The sequence below is a fragment of the Macrobrachium rosenbergii genome, chromosome 55 (assembly GCF_040412425.1).
Source record: "Macrobrachium rosenbergii isolate ZJJX-2024 chromosome 55, ASM4041242v1, whole genome shotgun sequence".
In the NCBI taxonomy this organism is placed as follows: Eukaryota; Metazoa; Arthropoda; class Malacostraca; order Decapoda; family Palaemonidae; genus Macrobrachium; species Macrobrachium rosenbergii.
In genome coordinates, this window is record NC_089795.1 from 73,528,005 (window position 1) to 73,554,935 (window position 26,931).

Sequence of the window (26,931 nt, forward strand, 5' to 3'; positions counted from 1 at the left end):
AGCCAAGACAGAGGTCCAAAGTATTGGCTTGACATAAGGAACTTCAGGACAACATCCAGATTCCAAGAAGAGTTCTGAGTTGAGGAATTTTGACAGTCTCAAGCGATCTCAGTAGATCGTGAAGATCCATGTTAATGGACAAGTTCAGGCCTCTGGTGCCTAAAGACTGCCGACAGCACACTCCTATACAGCCCTTAATAGTTGAGACAGTTTATTTTAGTGCCTGAGATGAAAAAGGAAGTCACTACATTGGTTTGCACAGAGGTTGCAGTCGAGAAAACTCCTTTACTCCTGTACCATTTCCTAAAACAGCCCACTTGTAATGGTAGACCGATTTGCGCCGAAGAAGGTCTCTTGGCACTGCGATAGCCTTTGCCACTGGCTCTCTAAAAACCTCTTGCTCTTGCCAGAAGCTTTGTGATAGTCTGAACGCAGCTGACTCAGAGCGGGGAGGTTTTGGTGAACCTTCGGTAAAATGCGCGCTGCCTGATAGCTGTCCACCTCAGTGGAAGCGCCCTTGAAAGTCCACTGCAGAAGGTTGCTGTCTCTGGGAACCAATCCGGCTGCTGGCCAGAAGGGGTTATTACAGTCATCCTCGTTCTTCCGACGTTGCAAAATTTCTTACTACCCTAGAATCTTGAAGGGGAGGGAAAGCTGAAAGAAGGTCGAGGCCTTCCAGTCCCAGAGGAGGGCTCATGGCTATCGCCTCCTGGGTCCAGGGACAGGGAGAGCAATAAAGAGGGAGTCTTGTCGCCCTGGACGCCCTGTTTTTTGAGGTAAGTTGTGAGCTGTGGGTATTGTCCGAATTTACTTGGACAATTCAGCCTGAAACTGGCTCCTCGAAGAATTGAAGGGCCAGAAAGATAGCCCCAATTCTTGAGATTTATGTGCCAGGAAACCTGTTCTCTCCAGGTGCCTGATGACTTCCTCCTCCCTAGTGTTGCCCATCCCTTCCCTGACGCTGGGCTGGAAAACAACACCAGTCGGGGCCTGAAGATTTAAGAGAAACCCTTCCGCAAGCTTCAAGGCCGAACCATCATCTCAGGTGATCCTTGATCAAAGGAGATCACAATGTCTCTTTCCAGATCTCCTTGTCCATCCAGTTCTCGCCATGAAAAACTGGATGTCTGGAGATGAAGCCCCAGGGAAACAAACTTCTCCAGCGAGAAATGGTCCCCAGCAACCTCATCCATTCCTCAATGATGTATCCTTCTTCCCTGGGAAGGATTAAACTTTTCTAGCAAAGTAGCTGCCGTTTCGGATGGAAAGCTCAAAAGTTACTGAATCCATCTGAATCCCCAGATAGACATGGATCATGGCTGACTTAGATTTGGACTTTTCTGGTCTCACAAGAAGTCCCAGGACTCTCCAAATTCAGCCAAAGTCAGGTCCTCCAGACACTCTCCTGGAGAAGAGACTTGATGAGCCATCGTCCAGGTAGAACGAACACGAACGACCCGCCAGGTGAAGCTACCGCGGATTTTCATGATCACCATGAAAATCATGGAGCAGTGCACAAACTGAAGCAGAGAGTCTGAACTGGAAGACTCAGGTCTCCCCCAGCACAAACCTCCAGGAACTTCCTTGACTGAGGATGTATGGGGAACATGGGAGTATATGCTGCCCTGTAAGTCCAGAGAGACCATCCAGTCTCCTGGCCTTAAAGCCCCGAGAACCGACTGGGGCGCTTCCATCTTGAATTTTCTTTCAAAATAAAGCTTATTCAGGATGCTTACATCCAACATCGGTCTCCATTCTCCCGACTGTTTCGGGGACTAAGAATAGTCTGTTGTAGAACCCCGGAGAATCAAACTTCAGAACTTGTTCCACGGCTCTCTTCTATCAACTGCTCCAGGAGGTCTAAAGAATCTGTTGCTTTCTCGGTGGTAAGAAGGCGCACAGATCCCTGGGCGACATGCAAAGGGGTGGCAACGCGAGAAAGGATCTTGTAACCCTTCTCTAGAACACTTTGAGACCAGGAGTCCGCCCTTCGCCTTCCTCCAGGCTCCCGCAAAATAAAGAAGCCTGGCTCCTACTGTGTCTGGAGGCGTAAGGAGTCACTTTTACCCCTAGGTTTTGAGGGGGCCCTCTGGTGAAACCTTCCTCGGGAGACGATCTAGAGGAAGAAGTTCCTCCATGGGCTTCTTCTTCCTGGTGGACAAAACTGGTTGAAGAAGAAGGAGCTGAAGGGACATTCAAGAATGCTAAGAAGATCTGGTCTCTCCTTAAGACTCAAGAGATGTCCCGAATCAAAGACTGGGGAAAGATGGTTGGACAAAGGTTAACAAGAACTCTGCCTTTGCGAAGGAGAGAGGATTAGATGTGAAGTCGGTAAAAAACAAGGCCTCTTCTTTAAGAGGCTCACACTAAAAATGAGTAGAAGCCAGTTCTTCTGATCCATCCTGACTGCCTTGTCCATACAATTAAGGACACTAGAGAGCTCTCCCAGGCTGATCTAATCGGAGTCCTGCTTAAGGTCTAAAGCCCTAAGCACCAGTCCAAAAATTAAACACTCCATGAAAGCGGAAGAGACCCTTGAGATGATGATCTGTCTCTGACAAAGTCCAAAGAAACCTTAGCAGTAGACAGATGGGACTCTGGGAGCGTTGACAAGGCTGGTGAAACCCTTTGAGAAGAGGAAGGAACTCTAGGACTGATATCCCTCTCCCGCCTCATACCACATACCAGCTGCCAGAAAGCTTAGACAGAGAGGCACTGCAAAAGAGGTCTTGCCATGGACTGCCTCCTCCATCCACACGCTGACTTTCTTTAAAAGCCCTGGTAGCCAAAAGAAGTCATCTTCATAACCCTGGCGCTCCTCGCTGGAAGAAGCTAACTGTGAAGGAGGAGAGAGGAGCCGAGGGTTTAAACTTGTCTCCAACAAGTCCTTAAGAAGTCCGTTAAGACTTGATAATCGGAAGTAGAGGAAGCAGACGAGGCCTGACGCAGCAGGATCCGATTGAGCCAGAAACCCTCCCCAGAACAGCCGGAGAAACAACCGAGTCACCCAACACTTTAGGGGAACGGTCTTGAGGTCCGATACGAAGAGGAGATCTTTTCCCAGACGAAAGAGAATGCTCCGTAACGCCTTGAAGAGCAACAGAAGGGACGCCTGGGAGCGCCCTGGGTGAGCATCCCACAGAAGCGCCCTGAAGAGCTGCAACCGGGCCCTGGAAGCAGCTCGCGGCCGCCACGGGAACCTGTGAGCTAAGAGGGCAACAAGGCGATGACACAGGAGACGGAGACGAAGAAAAGGGAGCAGGAGATGGAGACTTCCTGACTCTTGACGGGCAGTCAAGTCCTTTGGTGACGACAGGAGCTGAGTCCTTCAGCAATAACAGAGGACAACTGCCGCTGCATCTCCAAACAAAATCTTCTTAGACGGAGAAGAATCAAGTCTGGGAGAGACAATCCTATGGGAAGATGAGGGGAAGCAGAGGACGCTTCTTCTTCTTCCTCACAGGAGCAATAAAGTTGTTCTCTCCTTAGAGCGACTGCAGCGCCAGAAACGCCCTCATCAGATAAGTCCTAGTCCTCTTCTATGTGGGAAAAGCTTCATGATACCCAACAGACAAGAAGACTGACGAGAAGCGCCCTCTGAACTAAGCTCCTCTTCAGAGGACGCAGAGTCTTGGCCACGAGAGTTCCACCCCTTACGAGGGAGGACGCTGGAGACCTAAAAGCAGTCCTGAGAATGCGTGTCAACACCATCCCCGGCAGCCTGGGAAGTGACAACAGGACCCGCCGGCTGGACGCCAGACCGTGGAAGCCCCAGAAACCTTCTTGCGGCTTTCGACATGCCTTTCTCCCTGAGTCCTGGGGAGTCTGACAGCCGCCCAGCCCAGCATTATGGGGCTAATCTGACGCCCCTCCACAACACTGGGGGAGCACACACTCACAACACTCCTGAAGAGATGTCACTATTTTCTAGCCGCACGGATGGAATTCATGATCTCGCCAGGCCAACCTCCGCAGACACAACATCAGGCCCGAAGGCAAAACCACAGGGACAGGTGCAACATTAACTATATTAGATTATGTGAGAGGAAATAACCTGACTCTGCACACTCCTGAGGAGGACCCCTGACCCTGTCACGCCCCAACTTCAGTAACATAATGTAACTGTACGCACTTCCAGCTCGTGATCAGATAAAGGTTCACACTTACATCGATCATCTATTAGACAAACATGCCCCTACACAAGCAAAACCGAGTGAGGGTCACCAAGCTTCTCGGGCAGCCTTCACCTTACAATCACTCATGCAACATACACGTAAAAACTAGCAGAACTAGATCCAGACATATTTAAAGAGCAGTCATAAGCAAAATCAAAAACAGTCCAGAAAAAGCTGCAGCTAACTACAGTCCAAGATCCAATACCAAAAGTCAAGAGAATACTTAAGAGGAAAACTATGCAAGTTAACGAAACCAGAGGCGGAGGTACTGTAAACAGATGTTTAACAGTACCGCGACAGAGAAAATCTGAATAGAAATGGAATGGTTCCCCATTCCACCACCTCCCAGCGTGGAATGAGTACTAACCACTGGGCCAGCACCAAGTGCAGCAGTTTTTTGAAATTCTGTCGACTGGAGAAATACAGCTATATATATATCTGGCAGGTAAGTGTCATGAACAAATTGACTAACTAATGGAACCTACAATATTTATTTGAGGGAAAAATAATCCTATACTCAACAAATAAAAAAAAAGCCTAAATGTAATCCTGAACTCCATTTGAAAACACTGTAAATACAAAGCATGTACAGCCATGCTAAGAAGTGATACTGTATTACATGTTTGCATAAGATTTCCTTCAAATTTCACTAACTGGCAACCTAACACGCTACATATTTATCTCTTATTTGAACACATTTGCTACTTGATAAAATACAGTCAAAGTATGTTTCATAAGGGGAAAATCTATCATATACTTCAAACTTGTAGGAAAATACTGTGTAGCCAAATTTCGGAAAAAGTGACAAACCATTCCCGAAACTTTCATTCATCTAGTGTCAATGCATTTGACAAAAGAAGTCTTCATCACATCTAGGTTCACATGTTAAAATATATGATACAAAAAGACCAAAAAAATATTCTTATCACTGATATTGCTTGCATTGCAACCATAACATTTTAAATAGCCCCATTTCATAATTTTTACGCCTTAACACTGAAAAAAAAAAAAATAAATAAATACAAAAGCGTTACTGTAGCTAAAACACATCCACTGCTATCACTGGTGGGGGGGAGGGGGCTTGGCTATGTGACACAACCACTCAAGTGGCAGCAACATGATTCATCTGGAACATGGGTCTACAATGAATAGAGACAATGAAATCTTGAAAATATTTTTTCTATATTCATTATACGAATACCTGGATTGTCATAAAAAATAATGTTTGTGTTCTATTTCTTAACCACTAGAAAAAAAAATGGTTTATTAGAAAATAATTGCCTACGCAGTTACACTTTTGTTAATGACAAGATTTTGTTCCTAGTCCCAGGCATGTTAGTTTTCTTATACTTGCTAACATTGCACCTAGCAATCACACTTCTATATTAACAATTTCTGGCCAGAAAGCACAAGTTATCTATACGTTCTTGCACTTCAATTAGCTTATGAATGAATAAATTATATGCCAAAAGCAAACGGAAGGATTTTCGAGAAAATAATATTTTTTGTCAGTAAAGAAAAAAATGTGCCGCATAATCCTGTGTCATTACTAATAAATATTTAGATTAATAGCTATCTTCTTGATATAATTTAAAGAATCATCATCTTGTATTCTTCAAAGAGCAGGTAATCTCTAAAAGTAAATCCTTTAGTAAACGATATTGCACCTGAGAAATCTTAGATTATTGTCGTTAGGCCTATAAATAATTTCATAACATGCAAGCAGTTTGAACAGCATAAATCTTAATTCAAAAAAATCTTTTTGTAATTCCTATTTCTGTTTTGAAACTTTTGTTATGACCATGAAGCTTATTAGGTCTACTGTTGTATGTTGTAGAGGTAGTTATGAAGTTCACTTCGGTAGCAAATTATGCACGCTTATATTCACGAGATAGCTAACTTTGCCACTCTGTGCTTTGAGCTAAACGATCTTAAAAAATTAATTCATGTTACATAGATTATGAATTATACCAGCACATAAAAGAGATCATTCATATACCCATAAGGAAAATAGTGTTATTTGTGAATTCGCAAACTTACTGACATGTATGACACTGGAAATTTAGAAAGTTGAACACTAATTGGCAACCATTAGTCTGAGAATTTGTACAATACAAAAGGAATCATGTCACTTCATATTTGTGCATTATTACTGTATACCATAGTAGGTTCAAGGAACAAAATAATACAAGATTACCTCTTAATAATCATCATTATTTAGGTCCAATTATCTCTGAGATATCAGCAAAATGAGTTCTCTCCACTCTAGTCTGTCTTGTGAACTTTCTGCCTGAAATCCATTCTAGTCTAGCTATCCCCCTCTTCTACGATGTCCACAAGCTTCCTACAGGTCTTTATCTTTATACTTCCATACCTGCTACATAAGTACAGTCACCACCCTACTTACAAATGTCCATGTTACAAACATTCAGATATGAACAGACAGGGTTGCAAGTTAAAATTGTGTTCGGATCACTCCCCTTTGTCACCTTTAAGTTCAAATTTTGCTCTTGGTGCCTACTCTGCCTAGTAAGAAGTATTGCTGAATAAGGAAAAAGAACCTGTTCCTTTAAACCCTTCCCTGACTATCCCACGTATTCTTCTGATTAACTACAGTCTGACCTCTTTAACCTGGTTCCCTTGGGACCAGTCCACTGTCAGACCACAGAAAATCCTGGATGACAGATATCACCCGTAAAAAACCCCTATGTAAACCAAGTCTTGCCAGCTCATTCCACATATACATTGCTTGTTATCAAAAGTAGAACACAGCTTACGAATAATCACTGTCATTCGTTAGGTTTAGTTCCTAAGCAAAATTCTGGCCTGCTCCATAGGCATCTCTCCGGAAATGCTTACACCTTAGGTTCACCAGAGTTTAAACAACTTTATAAGCACACTGTTGAGTTCTGATCTTTTGGCAATGCTCTCCAGCACTGTGTGTGTGTGTGTGTGTGTGTGTGTGTGTGTGTGTGTGTGTGTGAGAGAGAGAGAGTGAGAGTGTGTGAGAGAGAGAGAGAGAGAGAGAGAGAGAGAGAGAGAGAGAGAGAGAGAGAGAGAGAGAGAGAGAGAGAGAGAAGAACTAATAGATTGTGATGAAAAAAAATATGGCTCTAGAGCTGCCAGTTACAGACATTACACAAGAAGTGAGGTTATTGGTTCATATCTGAGAGTTCAGAAGAGTTTTTTTTTTTTTTGCTGTATGTACATGTGACTAATGGGGTTGTATGATGAAAAAGCTGACTAAAATGCAGGATACACGATTTGAGAAATTTTTTTATATAAATAAACTTTTATTTAAGAAATTTTCTTCATGCAGGCAGTCCCCAGTTATCAGCAGGTTCCGTTCCCAACAGTGTGACGATAACCGAAAATCGGTGATAATAGCGCTGATCCCTGGTTATTGTCGCTGATATCCAGTTATCGGCACTGATAACTGGGGATCAGCACCGATAACTGGGGATCGGCACCGATAACTGGAAATGGGCGCATATCGGTGCCGAAAATCCAGTTATCGTCGTCACTAGACAAGCACCATAAAACCGGATCGCCGATAACCGGGGACTGCCTGTATAAATTAAAGAAAAGTTTCATCTGAGAGAATCCAAGAGAAAACTGTTGTGTTACTTAGACCCTGAGCAGAAAGAAATTTCTGCAAAACAGAAGACAATAGGAGTAGGGGATCATAAAGATAAATGAGATGTGGCGTAAGAAAATTATCTGGAACGTCATGACCACAACAGAATAGAACTTACAAGGAAAATTTAGTAATAAACAACCAACTACAGTACTGTACTTCTGATTTTCATTCAACAAACAGCCAATTCAGTAAAAATATTGTGAATGGAAAACAGAAATAAATTATTCCACAACAAGCAATTATGGAATAAATCTGAAACTACATTACGTACTACTGTACTTTGCTGTTCTGAGACAAAGAGCCAATGAAAATATTTTAAGGGTACAATGTTTTAAGGATTTCCACATTACCTAAATTTGCTTAGTTACGTTACTCCTTTACAGCAATAATGAGCACCGTAACAATGATTGTGGTTTTGATCCCATGATTTATTTTACAATTCTATAAAGCTAAAAATACCTGCTCTTACCTTCAGAGAACTGGTCCATTTTACTGTTATCTGCTAGGCTGTCTAGCTCAACCTCTGAAGAATCACGTCCAGATTTACTAGACTCGTCCATTTTTGGACCTTCGTCCCTGTGATTTAAAAAATAATTGTTACAAACTATCACACATATTCAGATTGATTGGTGAACTGAGTGTGAGGGTTAGGTCATAAGGCTAAGTGCCTTTTTCATTTAGACTTCCCTTATACCATCAAGGAAGGCACCTCCCTATCAGATAATAGAGCAATAAACAAATGTTTAACTATACTTCATCCAAACTTGAGGGAAATCTTGTAGATAACCCACAAAGTTATCAACATCTACATAGACATTTAATATTTCTGTGGTCTGCTTATCAACTAAATGGATATCTGGAATGGTGCAGCAGAATGTGCTCATCAATTTAAAGGACTAACCAGTGAGCACACAATAAGGTACTGGCTCCTTCCAAGATAAAATCATGGGTTAATACTGTATGCTTAATGTTAAGGTGGGTCAAACTGATTTCAAGCCAAGAGATTAATTTTGGTTATCAATAGAATGAGAAATATTACCAATAGAACGTGTAAGTTATATTACTGTAAAAAAGACTAACAGCATTAGAAAAACCTACTAAAACTGACGCATAGATAAAAATTACAACTGACTTCAGAAAAGGACTTACCAAATCAAAGAACTTACATGAATGAGTTAGGTACCATACAACACTATAAAAGAATTGTAATTAATCTGTCCAAGTCTTAAGAATCATGTAAGGAAGACAATCTAATTAGGTTATAAATGATTAAAACCATTGAGTTTAAACTTTGCATTATTTTTCCCATTGCTTTAAAATGGGCTCCTAAGTGCAAATTACTAATGCTAGTTACAGAAATTGAGGAAATACAATAATTACTCCAGCTGATAATTATAGCATATTCAAGTGTAGCCAGACCAGTGCTAAATTTCCTAACTCACAGGTCTGGCCCAAAAGGTTTGCTCCTATAATGGAGAATAAAATTAACACCTCATATAATAAATTACATAGCTTTGTACAATCTTTTAAAACTGGATACTCACTAAAGTTGAAAATTTTGACAAAAACCCCATGATGTAAGTTATTTTTCCTACAAACAGAGTCAAGTGGGGTGGTCCTAAATAAGAGTGCAATGCACAATTCAATGTACCTTGCAAGGCACACTGCAGATTGTACTAGGAGTTCCCCTAGTCTCAGCTACATTACTCCTGCCTTTTCACTTTAATTACATTCAATCTCTTCTAGCGTAGCTAATACTTTAACTTTGCTTTCCTTCAATTTCCACCTCTCATTCAAGATCAAATCCTCTGGTTGAGCCTAATGTGTCTTGTAATGTGACAGTGGTCACAATGATCTACAATAATGCATCCAACAAGTGTGCCCATTCCAAGACTCGTAATGACCCTCGTGTGTTTAATCTGCTTTATTATCCATTTTTTATTTTAAATATTCTGCCATTTACTCATTACAATGGGCTTGAACACAGTTACAACTAATCAATGGAATTTCACATTCAATCTAGCCCAAACATACAGAATTGGCTATTTTATCAACATCTTCAATTCCTCTAATAGTTAAATACATAGGGATCCAGTGCAGGTCAACATTTGTATAAACTTTATATAATGCTTGGTAAGAGTATCTGATCTGCTGAACATCAGATTTTTTTTTATAGGGCTTCTAAAACTGCTGATCAGCTGCAAAAACTTGCGAAGGCATTTTTTCAATACCATTAAAAAATACTCAATGCAAGATCAACGTAAGCCCTTGATACCTTAAGTGTAAAGGGACAGATAAATTGTTATCCTGGTGTGGGTTGATACTCATCTTGAACTTTAAAAACTGTAGACCTTACCCTGATCTAATTTTAACATCACTGAAAAGCAAAGATTCCATGAAAGTACTATTAATGTCTACAGGCAGTCCTCGGTTATCGGCGGGGTTCCGTTTCTGAGGGGTGTGATGATAACCGAAAATCGCTGCTAACTGAAAATTGGCGATTTTCGATGCTTTTTCGGTGATTTTCAGGCATATCGCGCCGAAAGGTTTTCGTTATCGCTTGTTAGGTATGTATCGCCAATACCCAATTATCGGGCGCTGATAAGCGGAAATCGGCGATTTTCGGCGCCGAAAAATTGCCGATTTTCGTCACTAGACGTTATAAAACTGGATCGCCATTAACCGAGCCTGCCATTAACCGGGGACTGCCTGTATAAACATTAACTTGGTGGCTTGTTATTTTTCACAATATTCATAACCAAACAAAGTACATCCTACTCACCCTCCTCTTGGAGAATCTGATAAGTTGGAGATGATACTCTCAGGAGTTGTTGGAGGGGTGTTGTCTAAAACTGTATTCTGCGAAGGCCTGATATTTCTACTGGCAGCCATGCTGCCACACTCTGCAGCAGATGTTGACGGTGCTGTCGTTGAAAGAACCGATGAAGATGTACTACAACCACTTCGTGAACTTGCTGCTGCAACAGCAACTGCAGCTACAACAGCCAGGTTAGGACTGTGAATAGCATTGCTCACATTCTGGTTGTGCCTGGAAGAAATCTGATGCTGATAGTCCATTGGTTGTTGATGTTGCTGATTTGGATGATCTTGAGTGTGTTCTTGGTGGTGAGGATGAGGGTGAAGTTTCAACGTATGCTGATGAGGTAATAAATGGTCTGTCTGTGGTTGTGGCTTCCCTTGTTGCTGCAATGGTTGTAAATGCTGCTGTTGTTGCTGGGACTGCTGCTGCTGCTGCAGCTGGATGTGATGATGTGGCTGCTGATGCTGCATTTGAGGGGCCTGTTGTTGTTGTGGTTGTCTTTGGTGTAAGGACTGCTGAGGTGGTTGCTGAGGATTCTGCCGAATCTGTGGCTGCTGCTGCTGCTGCTGCTGCTGAGTTTGCATGTGCTGAGGCTGTATATGATGCTTTTGCTGTTGCATTTGTTGCTGCTGCTTTGCATGGAGTGGCTCTAATTTTTGAGATGATGTCTGAGACTGAGGCACTAAGATCTGTTGGGGTTTTGCTGGTGGTGGCTGCTTGAGAGTTGGTTTTACATGAACAGAGGAGGGTGGAGGTGGTGGAGGAGGGGGAGTCTGTTGCTGCTGCTGCTGCTGCTGAGACACTGGTAGCTGAGACTGAGATGATGAATGTTGTTGAGGAGCTGGTACAGGACCTCGTTTACCAAAACTACTTCCGGTTGGGACACTGGCAAAGGGCATTTCATTTTTAATTTCTTGCCGCTGTGGAGCATCAGTATCTGCTGAAATGGGATCATGAGTCATTGGACTTCCAGGGGGAATGGTTTCCTCACACAACAGATCACCAAGACCTGTTTCGGTTTCCTCTTCCTCTAACCTTTTAGGAGTAGCAGAGGCAGATGCTCGAGGCTTCTTCCTACTGAGTTGAGATTCAACCTCCTCTTCATCTTCTTCCTCTTCCTTCTCATTATTACTCATCTTGTTCTCCTCCTTTTTGAACACTCCACACTTTCCAATGACTCTCATCATAGGCCCTCTCTCTTCATCATCATCCTCATCTGCATCTTCATCATCCATATCATCATCATCTCTCTTTTCTTTTTTCTTCTCAGTTTCACTCATAGGTTTATATACTCTCTTCAGAGGAGAGAGTTTTTCACCATCTGAACCTATTTTCCCTCTCCTCATTCTTCTCTCTGCATCAAGCCTAGGATTTCTACAGTCAGAATCTGACTCCTCCGATGTATCAGGCAGAAACTCACGACTTATGACCTTCTTGACACGACTAGACGTTCGCCTCCTTTTGTCAGGGCTTGGTTTTGTTTCAGATTTATCACTTTCTTCAAGTTTATCAGTCTGATCCTGTCTGGCTCGTTTTATCACAGCTTCAATGCTCTCTTCAACAGAACTCTCTCTCTTTATTCTATCTACATCTGAACCACTAATATTTGACACGGAGCTATCTTGAATAGAGGTTTCTCTTGATGGGGACTGCATAGGTGACGCTATAATGCGTTCTTTCACTTTTTCTGTGGTCTCAGGCCTATTCAAAAGATGAGGAAATATCTGTTGCTGTCTTTGTGAAAATGACATTACTTTTGGTTCCACTTTCTCTTCAACCTTCACTTGCGGAACCTTTTCCAATTTGGGTTCAAATGTAGGTTTAGGAATGGGCTTGGCAAGAGCCTTTGACTCAATGATGGGCATGATAGCCTGAGCAAGAATGTGGGAAGAAGCACCGACTGGTTTGTGAGGCGTTACAACAGTTTTATCTACACCTGTCAAGGTTTTTGTCTTGACAGGGGTCCCAGCCATACGTAAGGGCTCCTTAAGAGGAGATGGGGATTTAGGCATTTCACCTTGAACAAGTTTTGGGGAAGGACATTTTGGCATTTCTGGCTTAATCACTTTGACATCAGTAAGAGATCCCATGGAAGGTTCCAACTTCACAGGAGTTTCCTTTTTCACAATAACTTTACTAGGAGTTGCTATAACAGGCGGTGAGGCTGCCGGGCTTTCCTTCTTTTCAGGGGTTGTGCTACACTCCACAACATTAACAGATTCCTTAGAATCACAAGGCAAACGTTTACTAGGTGATTCTCTTGATAAGGCTAACTTCTTTTGAGAACTTAAACTATTATCACTATCAGATTCGTTCTTTTCAGTATCTCCTTCTTTTCTGGTACGAGCTTTCTTCTTAAACTTCTCACTGTCTGCTGGTTCTTCAGCTCCAACAACACCAATACTATTCTTTGTTCTTGTTTCTTTCCTAGCCCGCATCTCACCAATATCAAATGGCTCTGGTTCTTTAAATTCATATATGTCATCTTCCAAACTCTCAAGCTTTGGGGATAACAACTTGACAGGTTCTTGAGCAACAGGTTTACTAGGAGATTCGGTCTTCTTGGGAATACTTTCCAAACACTTTTTCACAGGAGTTTCAACACATTTCTTTTCAGGGCTAGCAAATGGCATTATCACTAAAGCTGGGGCAGCAATTATCCTGGGTGGCATTTCTTTGACTGTCCTATCCTCTTCTTTCTTGATAGGTTTATCTAGACCTTTCATTTCAGACATAATGGCATTCAGATCAATGTCTTTACCACAGGGTTTAGGTTCTTCCCCTTCCTCTTCCTCCTTTTTTATGTCAACTGGTGGTGATTTTACTTTGATTTCCTTCACAGGCTTCTCTACATATGTGCCAGTAGCAAGGCATGGTTCTGAGGTAGGAGTAGATGAAGCAGAAGACGTAGAAGGGGGATTCGTTCTTCTCTCAACACTAACCCGAGTCCTAGACTTTTCAGATCCTGTATCGCCATCAGATTCATATTCCTCACTATCACTGTCTGCAGCGTCTAAAAATAAAAAATCTTATATCAGACATCTGTAAAGCAAAACATTTCTTGATACCTACAAACACATACTTTGTTTTTTGCAGTTTCCTAGGATATGCTGCACTTCAGCTGCCTAGACATCATTCAGTATTAACAATAACAGGTGTTAGGATAGCGTTATAACTACTCATGATCATCAGCTTGGATATCCAATTTCATATTTGGACCACAATTTACAGAAATCTCCTATTATGCATAGCAATGTAATTATAATATCCTACAACTAAGGCATCTCTTCCATCACATCAGTGAATTCCCATTTGTAAACATTCCTTTTGTCTAATGACATTTAACAATTGTATATATAAATCTAATGAAAACACAGTAATTATGAGTCACAGCAAATTGTTGGACCAACTTGAAAAGTGTATGTGCAATGCTGTGACCAAATAAATTCACACAATTGGAATCCAATATAAAATTTTGGCCAAAGGCCAAGTGCCGGGACCTGTGAGCTTATTCAGTACTGAAAGGGAAATTGAGAGTAAAAAGGTTTTATAGGTGTACCAGGAGAGTGAAAAGTAATGTGGAATAGAGAGAGACTATGAATGGAGCTAAATTACAAGGAATAAAAAGGATTGCAGCTTGGGACCAAAGGGGTACTGCAAAGGACCTCAAGTAATGCCAACACTGCACTGCAAGCTGTGCACTGACGTCACTAGCCCCCTACAGGGAAATTCACACTTTTATCAGGGGTCAGGAATCTTGAAATCTCAGTAACCACACATTGCAACCAAAAATATTTTAACTTGAAGAAAAGTAAGAACATGTTCTTAACCAATAAGGCAAATAATAATATTAAAATACACCATTTGACAATATACTCATACTACATGCAAAATACAAAAATTGTATACCAATTCCAAAGCTTATACGAAAAATAGCATGAGATCTTCTAAAATTTCTTGTAATTCTTGACAAGTCCATCAATTATTAGCTCACCTATTTCTTTTTCCTCTTTGTAAATGTTCTATTTGTTACCTGGTTGTAGACTATATTTACACACGGTGTGTACCACTTGACTGTGTTCTGAATTTTATTTTACGCTTCCTTGCCATAATGTTCCCTTATTCGACTTGAACCAACTATATGAGGTAGAGAGGAAGTGTAGAAGTGCACAGTACCTAATTTGACTAAGCTATCATCAAATATTTCCTATATTAAACTAAAAATATTTCATTTTTCAACAAATTTCAGTTCCCCTCAAAAATACACCTACTGTACTTTTAAAGGTATAAAAAAACCAACCTTGAATGCTCCTCCTAGTCCGCTTGCTATCCACTGAGGATGGACTATCTGGCTGTACAAGACCTTTGTCTTTGGTAGCACGGGTACTTGGGCCAGATATACTGCTGGTACCACTTACATCACTGCGTTCACTTTCTCTACGTTCCCGGATAACAGTACCTGAACGACCTCTCTTGTTCAAGCCACTCTTGGGAGATGGAGCTGCAGTAACCTATTCAAATATTGGTATGCATTTAGCCAAGGTAAGCATTTAGCCTATAAACCATAATGAAGTCTGTCTCACTAGGACACACCTTTAAAGTGCATTGCCACTGCATAAAATTTGATGTGAATAAAGTAATGTAAGCAATAAAGGAATATTATTGCTGAGAAAACATAATAATGAAGAATGGTTCCCAAAGTGTCAATTCTAGTTGTATAGTAGTTCAACAGTGCCAACTCTCCTCCTTTATAATAACCTTGACAAAATCTAGGGTGTATAAACAAAAATGCTGTTACCAGTACTCCTAATTTCAAATATATTTTATTGTAACCAAGATATACAGGATGAAGATTACATTCATACAAGGAATTTACTTACATTATCTTTCTCTTCCTTCTTTGTTCCTCTTTCTTTGGCCTTCTCTTTTTTTTCTTTAAGTTCTTTAGTGGCAGCTGCACGACCCTTCCTAGCTCTGTTCTGGGACCATGTGGTATTTTCTGCTATTCTTGGCCTACCTACCCATTCATCATAGCGTGTATTCCAACCCAAATAATGGACGTAATACATTGGAGCATTCCCCTCTTCATCCACTTGTAACACCTGCAATTTGAAAATTACTTAGAAAGTAATTCCAGACCAAAACATTTCAAGTCTTGGGTAAGGTATGGGGGATAACAGTTGTTAAGTTTCCATACATACCTATTAGAGTAATCATAAACCTCCTTATTTCCGAATCATTCTCTGAACATATTCTACCCTACTACCAGTACTGCTTATCCTCATTCCCACTTCTCCATAAAAGAAAGAGAAGTGAGCTCATGGGGTTGAGAGGTGGGTACTTTCTGTGTAATTAAAGGGTTTGCATAAAACCTCGCGTTATAAAAAACCCTGGCTTCATCACAACCCTATTAATCACATATTGCTTGAATGACTCTTTAGGTAAGAAGAAAACTTGATACCCAAAGTCAAAAAAAACATGTCGCAGGAACCAACAAACTCGAAAATACATAAGCTTGCAACCAAACTTCTTCAAACACACACCCCAGTAATGTTTAAGCTTTAAAACTCAGGCCTGAATAAATTAAGTGGTTCTTGGCCAGAAGAGCTGGGCACTTATTGGCAATAAGAAATGTGTTGTCAGTACTCCAGAATACCAAGTCTTGAGACTGCTAAATGAATGCATGCATGTGCTAGCTTGTTATGAGTTGGATGAAGAGGTACACACTCCCCCTTCCTACAAATAAGATACTGAATGACCTCCTGACTACTTGGACCCAACAAGAGCAGCCAGAGTGCTGCAAGTAACATTTCTTGGATGGAATTTAGTACAAGTTGAGTGCCACCTCCAGATACCCAGCAAAAAATGGGTTGAAAGTGCTCAAAACATGTACCCTAACACCCTGAATCTAGCTCCTCATCAGGGATGTCAAGACTAAGCTCTTAACCCTTAAGGGACGGCATAATTTATCAATGTGCAGCACCCCAGACCGGGGAAACTTTGAGGTTGGCAAAATAAAAAAAAAATTACATCAATGGAAAGAGAATGACACGTACATTCACACTGTATAAATAAAAAAAATTCTAAAAAATTTTCCCTTCCTTCCACGAGAAGTTGAAAATGGCTATTTACAACCCCTTGAGGGGCCTAATTTACAAGACAATCATAAATTTTACCAACTTATATATGTTTTTTCTAATAAATAAATTTATTGTATTTTGTAAAATTATTATTACTGCTCACACAATACCAAAGCAGATAAGAAACAAAAGCAGTAAATAAATTTTGGGCATATTTGTTGTGAAATATTCACAAATTCATTTAGAAGGGAGATTCAGTAACTTTTTTTTTTACTTTTACATGCTTTTTTCTAATATTTCTTTAAAATTTTCTTTGTAAAATTACATTTACAAACCGACATACTATCGTGAAAGACAAAACAAAACAACAGCAACCCCTTCGTATATTTACAGGCAAATTTACAAAAACTCATGTGGAGAGAGAGAGATGCAATATTTTCCCCTTGAAGTCACACGCATGACATTGATACTGGCCTAACTCTCACGCCTGTATAAAAGCTGCCATTAGTGAATTTATAGCATATAGAAGTATTGGCACTTTGTTTCGAGTCATTATTACCATAACAGTGGTACGTAATTTGCTTCACACTGAAGCTCAATCATCCACCTCTCCAAACCTGTTTTACTTCACACTGAGGCTCAATCCTGTCTTTTAAGGGGTTAAGATTATTAGCCAAAACCAGTTTACCAACGTAGTTCTCTGCAAATATAGACACCCTTGCATTTTGACACAGTTGGGGATCAAAAGCCATGTTGTCATGTAACTCAGTTTCAGTAAGTCAAGGCATTGCTATTCAGTACAGATGTACTATCTGCAAAATTCAGTGCCATATATAGCACTTACATATTTAACCCAAGTCCAGCTACAGTATTGTAATGTTATCTTTAACACCTGTAATTTACATCCTTATTTTACAACCTCTATTACTAAAAATTTATTCTGTATTATAACTGATGAGAAGTATGTTGCAATACATCCCCTACATGTGTAAGAAAGATCAAAACCAAAGCAAATGAATAGTCTATCATCTGCTCTCTCATTTTATATAGAATTTTATATTAATTGACTAATGGAGTGTGTATTTTGATAAAACATGAGTAGAAAACTTCATACAGTAACGTTACCAAAAACTACAGTATTTAGAGAACAGGACATAAGAACTGAAAGGTAACACATTTGTACATAGCCTAGCAATAATTTCTTAAAAAAAGCAATTTTGTACTGTGGGTAAAAACACTTTACATACTGTATAAGATGGTGTACAACATGAATGCAGAGGTGCTTGGACATATGCATATATACATACAGTTCTTGTACTATATCTCACTGTCAACTTATATTCCCCATTGGGTAAATGCAGGTAGTAGTTCTAATTTGTTAAGAGCACCTGCAATAATATAAACCACACTAGAAAATTATTATTTTCCAGTTTATTTAAAAGTAACTGACAACTGTAGACAAAATTTTCACTGTTCATACATATATTTGCAAATCTGGGAAATTGTGAGCAAATGACTCCACAAGTGAGAGTGGTATATTCAAGTGGAAACCAGGCAACTATAGTACTTCAAAATCAAAATCTCTTTCATCATCATAAACTTGAGTTAGAAACTTATTGATAATTTTAACAACAATAGCTAAGAAGGATCCTGTTTTACTTGGGTGATTATAAGCATTAGAAACTTCTAGCACTATACTGAACTACCATTGAATAATATATCTGTATTTATAAACAGATCACCTACATATCCATATGTATTTATACATTTAAGTCTACCTTCTGTATGAATTCTGTAAGAATTCTGATTCATAAAAACAGAAGTATACATTGGCAATATTAGGGCTTTAGTTAGCACCCATAGGGATACCTATCGTTTGCCTATAAATATGATCAAATTTGATATAGTTTCAATCGATATAAAATCTTACTATGTTAAAAGTGAGGGTAGTGGGAAGCCATGTACTGAGACAACAGGCCATCCAAGGTTGGTAACCCTGATAGGCCTAGCGAGGACCACATGCCCGCCATACTATGAGCATCCAGAGCTGGAAAATGAGACTCTTCAAAGAAAGAATGGCCCACCCGCCTCCCAGAAGGGAAAGAGGCATATAATTACCTGAAACCCCTCCATGAATCTATGGACGAACAGGTAGGGGCATGGGAAACTTCTATTACAGGAGGTGATAAAACTGGAATAGGCCTCTCTAAGGAAGGGACAGCATCACAAGGAGACTGAACAAAGGAACTGAAGACGAATCAAGGATTAGTTGCATTACATACGTTCTCTCTGCATCTACTACACGTTGGGTGAGAATCCATATTCACTGAAGTTAGGAAGCAAGTACAAGGCAAGCCACCAACACCATGACATTTCCTTTGCTTCTTGCAAGATCCAGGAGATACACTCGCACGAGCATCAAGAGGATCCATTATATCAAAGCACACATCCACAAACAGCAGAAAACCAGACACTGAAACAGAGAGAAAGCAAAAACGGCAAACCAAACCGGCTTTTTAGGGAGGATAGAAAGAACAAGTCCTCTCTCAAAGGAAGTAAGGGAGTAACTGATGGAGTCACAGAGTACTGCTAGGGTGTGGGTGGTCCCACAGGACTCGTGAATAAGGACAGATGCCACTAGTCCCTTGCATATACAGTTTTATTAATTTTACCCCTTTCCAGCTGGCTATGGAAGTTTACTTAAGACCGAGGGTTTGTTTCATGTATGGACAAAGTTAGTTTTCCTGATTGTCAATTTATTTTTAGAGTATATTTCTAAATCAGCATGGATATATTCATCAGACTAGGCCAGAAAAATGCATTATAATGCAGTGTACTACGGGCCACATATTCAAGAATAAAAACCACTTTAATTTTACATAGAACTTCCCAGTACTTAAACCATATCCTTACCTTAGCTTCATAAGTGACCTTTGATTCTTTAGCATTGGGACCGTATAATACTCGTAGCTTGTCCCCTACACTCACAGGAACATGGGCTGGTATGAGCGCTTTACCCCTGTAGGGATACACACTGATAACAGTATTACAGTTCTAAAGAAAGTCTTTCCATAACATTGTACGTAAACCTAACCCTGACTTATCCAGCAGCACCTTGAACTATACACAACTATAAGATTCCAAATTTATTTCGGGGCAAAACAAGTCTCATTCAGCTAGTTAATGGTATATTCAGCAATAAATACAATAAGAATATAGAACTTTTTAAATTTCTACAACTCCATCAAGGTCTGTCCTTCTGCTAAAACATAGTAATCCTTACCTCTTCCTAAGCATATCAGACATTTACAATCACTTGCTTAACTTGTAGCCCTCTAATTATTTGCTGGTAAGGAATTTTGCTGGCTACAAACAGATGGCAGCCATATTTTCTAGTGAAGTTTTTTGAGAAAAAAAAAAAAAAAATGGGGAAAACAGCCATGAAACTCCTCTTTACTTGTTAAGATATGAAATGGACTCCAGAACTTGAGTTTTAAAACATAAAACAGGTTCTCTCATACACACTCATATATCATATAGTGTCAAAATCTGTTAACAAAAGGAGTTCTCTCGTGAAACCTACGCCACCTGGATCCTCAGTTATGTATCAACCAACAACCTTGAGGCTGCAAGATTAGCAGGGCTGGGAAATGGCAATGAGTAAATAAATGCAGGGTTTGTATGGAGGGAATGAATTCAAATGCTGGGTTTCTATGGAGGGAAGTCAGTTCGCTGACTGCCTCAAACTGTTTTGAAAGGATCTGATGAATCTAAGAAAGAACTTGAATACTTTTAAACTGAGGAACTTGGTTCTCATAGACTAAAGATGGAGTTGAAAAACCCAATGCGCAACAAAAGGTGTCCCAGGTACCTCATCAATAATTCAAGTTCCTATAGGCCATGCACATTTAGGGTTCAGGTGTCACTCTAATTAGCTTACACTTGCTCTTCTGAAACACACTCTCCAAAGTGACATACATGGCTACCCAAGACTGTATTTCTCAGAGCCTGCTTCCTCTGTTGTGAGATTAAATTCTTCAAAGCTTGCTTTGTCTGTTGCTCCATCCAGTAGAAAAGCATGATATTGTTGTGGTGTAGAATAGATAGGGAAATTAAATAGAAGAGAGAGAGAGAGAGACAGAAAAAGAAAAAGTAAGGAGAGAGAAATAAGAGTAAAGAGAGAGGCAAAGAACACAGTGATAATGGCCAAATGCTGTTTGTCATGTTATCAATAATATGTGATGTTTACATTGCAGTATATCTGTTTGGCTCATAAAAACAGTCAGAAAATGGGAAATAATGGCCCTGATTGAAGCAAGCAAAACATGAGTCAGCACAGTCTAAATGCTTACAACAGCTGATCTCGAGTCCGCCTTTCTCCGGAAGGTGTTTTTCGGTGGAAGTTCCATGGGAATTTGGGGGTTGGCCCAAGTGATATACTTTTCAACCTCCAATCAATTATGTGTGGAGGGTCTTTCACACCTTCCTAAGATCACCTCCTATCAAGTCCTCTAAGAGAGATTTGAATCACACCCACTACAGTCCATAATCAGCTACTTGAAGGGGGAGGCCTTGCTGATTAATCCTTACAATAAGGCTAGAAGGAGGTGGAGATTTGCAGATAGCAGTTTTTGAGGGTTCAACTAGTTAGAGACCCACGAGGGAGACCAGAGTCAGAACTGTAGTCCTTCATGGGAGAGTACTTCTCCCAATCGCTCCGTGTTCCCCATTTAGACTGATTCAAGAGTGATTGCTTCATTATTGTAACTTGTTAATTTTGTACTGATCTTTATAATACTAAGTACTAATTAAAGTGAAGAAATTAATGATCTCTGTCTCTATACGCCTTCTGAGAGATATCAATATTTAAAAGGAATAAATATACAAAGATAGCACATCATCCGTCACAAGCAACTGAAGGGACACTTAAAAGAAACCAAGGTAAGAGGAGAAAGACTAAAATCTATGCAATCATATAACGAAGAACATAAAAAAGGAACAAAAACATTACAATATTACCTACTATGGATCCTTTGACCCAACACAAGTAGTATAGAAAACCAAATACTGAACAAGACTACAGAACCTTCAAGTTGTAATTGTGGATAAGGTAGAGACAGCAAGAGATGCTGTTACGTTAAGCCAGATGGTGGTCAATGGAATAACTAAAACAAGGTCAAGTATGATCTACAGCCCCACTAATGAGCAACCTGTAACATATGTTGCCAAACCACAGCTCAGAAACTTGCTGCCCCTCCCTGAAACTGCATACATAGAAGGAAAAGCACCTTCAGAATGAAGATGATCAATACAATAACCAGCTGCTTGCCCTTGGAAGGAAGACTTTTAGCATTGTTATCAAAACACAACCCCCCCTGCTGCAATCAGTGGAGAGCTATAAGGACAGTTTTCAGTCCATAAATAGTCAAGGATTGGCCTCAAAAACAAAGCTGAAGTGGAGATCTGTCAAGCAAAGCACCACAAATGTCACATAGACCTGGTGAAAGAATGCTTCTAATTGTTCATATGATTAATATTACAATATGATTAGAAAAGAAACACTGGTTAACCTGGCAGAAGAAAACAAACTGGGATAGCAAAGGCCTGAGCTACTGACAGCTTGGCAGACTGAAATTAAGAGATGGTTGATTGATACGTATCCGAGAGTCAAAGTGGTACTGTCGCAATTTTTTTTTTTTTTTTTAAGCGAGTCAAGACCATAAATAGGGCATTGTATGATTGTTGATAATGTGATGAAACACTCAAGTTTCAATGTTTGTTGTCAAAATAGACATTATCAACATAAGGGGATAACCAAGAAAAAAAATTCTGGGAAACGTGCAACCAAAGCCCCTACTCTATAACACTAGATCGCTATAAACAAGCATTCGTCTGCTTCTCAAATTTTAATGTGTCGACAAATATGTTTTGTTTTGCAAGCCTGTGCAATTTCTGTGATGCCATCTATTTACCATTTACCTTAAGCTTGACTTTGCTTCCACTGACTTTTATAGCCTCATTAAGTTCTGTGTATTATACCTTTCTCTGACCTTTTCCTTCGTTTTACATTCAATACAAAGCATAGCAGTCAACACTAACTCAGAGCAGCATTTACACTTAACCTTTCCTGATTGCATTTCTTCCTGTATTTCAAAGCAAATTACAATAAGCCTGACTTTGCTACCATTGACTTTATAGACTTATTAAATTCTTTAGTCAATTATACATTTCTCTGACCTCTTCCTTTGTTTTTGCTATAAATACCAATCAACTACATATAAAAGTAGTCAACCAATTCAAAGACTACGATTACTTTGATTTGGAACTCCTTTTGACATGAATGGCATACTCTAGCACAACCTATTTTTATTTATTACTCCATAGTCTGCATTCACCAGTGATGATTGGATTTAGAGAACTGTCAAGTGAGGAATGGCTACCTATGACTTGGTCAGAGCAGCTATGGCTTTGCTACTTTATTGACAGCAGGCTTTCTATATACAAAATCCTATTATTGCCCAACCATTATCTAAGCTAAATTAAAATCCTACGAACACTCCCTTTTAAAGAAAAAGCAACTAACCTTGATCATGACCTTAAAGACCAACAAAAAGAACAATGAAGGAAGTCCGTTCAAATCCATCAATACTTACACTGTGTGCTCAACATCCCCCTCCTGTTTCTTCTTCCTTCCTCTTTTCTTCACTGATACATCCTCAAGAGGTGCAGATGGGTTTGTTGGCACAATACTAACTTTGTTAGATTTACTTTTGTTATTCTTATTACTAGCTGCTTTTTTGTCACTTGGTGTACTTGACGAGTTGGAAGGTGAAGGAGCACTCACAGAAGAAAGGAGTGGACCTGAAGAAGTTGAGCTCATGGAAACAACATCAATATCCTCAGCTTTGTCATCATTACCAGTGTTGTCAGATGGTGTGGATGATTGAGTACACGAACTGCTAACCGAAGCTGTCCTCTCAACCTTGGCTTTTCTAGTTGGTGTAGATGCCTTTTCTTCCCTTTGCTTTGATGCTCTAGTCTGGGCCTATAAATATATAAGCATGTACTGTAGACTTTTAAACATTTAAAACAAGTAATAATTTAACAGGAACTTTCTACTTAAAACAAAACATTTCAAATAACTTAAATCTTTATACTTACTAGGAACTTTCTACTAAAAACAAAACATTTCAAATAACTTAAATCTTTATACTTACTAGCTTAACTTCAAAACTCATAACTTACATGAATAGCTACTTTGCCTTTAGTAAAACTAATTCCAACTTCACAACACTTGAAGCCACCAAAAATTGTGATAATAATAAAACTTCTAAACGCACAAACAGCAGCAGTCACTTTGCACGTGTTGCCATTTTTTTTCTTTGCTTGATTTACTGTACCGTATTTCATTACAAGTTTAGCTGACTCTATGTATGAATACCACACATATCATAACAGTACACAAGAGAATATTCTATCACTGTTGATATTTTATCTCCAATCACTGTAAAAATAACTAAACTGCAAATTTCATATGTAGGCAAGCCAACACCAAACAGGCTGTAGCAAGTTCACAAACGACTTAGAATGAGTGTGTTCATACATATGTACCCTACGCACACAATTGTGTATATCTTTTGGTTGTAAAAATATGAGAAAATACAAAAAAAAAAAAATAGTGTAAATGGGGAGAATACTAAGCGTAAAAATATACATAAAATAGTGAAGGAGGTGTGTCACTGTACTTAGGCTCAGTGTAAACATACTTACTCTCTCTCTGTCTCTCTCTCTCTCTCTCTCTCTCTCTCTCTCTCTCTCTCTCTATATATATATATATATATATATATATATATATATCCTTCAATAAAATATGAATTACTGCATCATAAACATAACATAAACCAAACAAACTCCAGGAAGTTCATGATATTAATCCAGAGTGAGTGCTTGGCAATAATGATGCAACGTGATTGCCATTTTTTTTGCTTTGCTTGATTTACTGTACTGTATTTTATTGCAAGTTTAGTCAACTCTAAGTATGATTATCATGCATATCACCACAGTAAACGAGAATATTTTATCAGTGTTGATATTTCATCTCAGCTGTCTCTCTCTCTCTCTCTCTCTCTCTCTCTCTCTCTCTCTCTCTCTCTCTCTCTCTCTCTCTCTCTCTTACTACCCTAAAGACAATTGCATTTATCTTTTGGTTTGAAAAGTATCAAAAATGCGAAAATACAGTAAAAATATAAACAAGAATACTGCAGCATAAAATATAAATAAAAAGTAAAGAATGTGTTACTGTGCTTAGACTTCGATGTAAACATAAATCAGTCTCTCTCTCTCTCTCTCTCTCAGCCTCTGCACATGATTATGTTTATCTTTTGGTTTGACAATATAAAATATCAGAAAGTACAGTAAAAGTATAAATCAGAATACTGTAGCATAAAATATAAGGTGAAGGAGTGCATGTGTTACTGTACTTAGATCTCGATATAAACATACCCGAGTTATTGTTTGTTTCTCTCTCTCTCTCTCTCTCCCCCGTACCTCAGTACTGTACATATCCTTTAATAAAATGTGAATTACTTTATCATAAACATAAAAACACAAAACCAAACAAGCTGCTTCAAGTCAAGTCTACATAGCCCTCTTCACCCATCCAACATTGCATCCCCTCCCAGCCATAGAAACTGCTCCCCAGCTCCACCACCCTCCAAAACAACCCTTCTCTGAACCTTCCTCTACATAGACTTACTGGCCCTCCTCTCCGATGGCGCCAAGCCATCCGAACCCCCCTCCCCCCACATAAAAACTTCTTAAGGCCTCTCCCACCCCCAAAAACCCTTTCTCAGGTAGTCTGAGTGCAGGCAGTGTTACCAACATTTTCTCGAGGCCATGCAGCATAGCCAACCATTAGAGGGCAGGTTTTCAATTTTTTTTTAAATTTATATACAGTATATCATATATCTTTTGGCCCTTGATCCCCGATCTAAGTGTGTCAGTTAATGTCAAGTTCTGGATAATGGTGATCTGGATAATTTAGGGATTATTCATCTAAAAGAAGAATATTAGGAGTCAGATGGCAGGATAGTTAGAAATAAAACAGTAGGAAATTAGAGGAAAAAACTGAGATGGAGAATGCCTGGTCATGTCTAGTGCATGACCAAAGGTGAGAATAGTACGTGATAGTGTCAGGTGGCCTTCACTGGGCACCAGATGAGTAAAGACCCAGACCCACATTGGATGAGAGCTGTGACAAGGAAAGCTGAAGAGTAGCCCTTTGTACGATAAAGCACAGGAAAAACATGAGAAGTGGAATTTCCCACAGGCCCTTGGTATCACGCAGTATTATTATCATCAGGAAGTTTAACCAAACCAAAGTTTCGTAATACAAACTCTCAAAAGTCTGATCCCTACAATTTGTCTTTAATGATCCAAGTCAATCTGACCAATAAAATTGACAATAGATAAAACAAGTAAAAAATGCACAGAAGTTTCTTCAACACAACAGAGTTTTCTGTACAGAGTATAATGCTGTATGAAACACTCAGCCATGGCCCATGAAACTTTCAGCCACAGCCCAGTGGTGGCCTGTGTTGTTGTGCCTATAGCGGTGCCAGATGCATGATCATGGCTAACTTTAACTTTATATAAAATACAAACTGCTGACGCTAAACGGCTGCAATTTGGTGTGTTTAATGACTGGAGGGTGGGTGATCAATATACCAATTTGCAGCCCTCTAGCCTCAGTAACTTTTAAGATCTGACAGTGGACAGAAAAAGTGCACATGGACAGGCAATTAGCCATCTCAATAGTTTTCTTTTAAAGAAAACTAAAAACTGGTATTTAATGAGAAACCTTTATATCATGTACAGATAAATTATGTAAAGATATTATAATCTGGACAGCTGAGCAGTCACTAGCAACCCACAAGGCTAAATTACCCAGGACTTCATAAGAATAAGGTGATCCCAAGTCCCATGTATGAGACTAATATTTTCTTGAGCTATTCCACATTTAAATTATCCTCAATTAGTTTTTCCTCTCAAGAATACAAAACTGCATAATTTACTATACGGGTAATTGACATTCTTTAGTAAGGAGGACAATCACAACATAGATTTTCAAGTTTCTTTAAAATAAACGCCTTAGGCAACACCTAAAAATACATTAATCCTGAAACATTCTTGAGGTTGAAGCATTTTTCTCGCACT

The 26,931-nt window shown here is 39.5% G+C and overlaps 1 protein-coding gene across 1 annotated transcript in view; it reads right to left on the reverse strand.

Moving 5' to 3' along the window:
- Window positions 1-26,931, reverse strand: part of LOC136835410 (AT-rich interactive domain-containing protein 4B-like) — a 71,670-nt gene that overhangs the window by 17,330 nt on the left and 27,409 nt on the right. Inside the window, 6 exon segments of the mRNA XM_067098905.1 lie at window positions 8,285-8,391; window positions 10,598-13,649; window positions 14,937-15,147; window positions 15,517-15,738; window positions 19,630-19,735; window positions 23,370-23,761. Coding sequence (XP_066955006.1) covers window positions 8,285-8,391; window positions 10,598-13,649; window positions 14,937-15,147; window positions 15,517-15,738; window positions 19,630-19,735; window positions 23,370-23,761 — 4,090 coding nt within the window.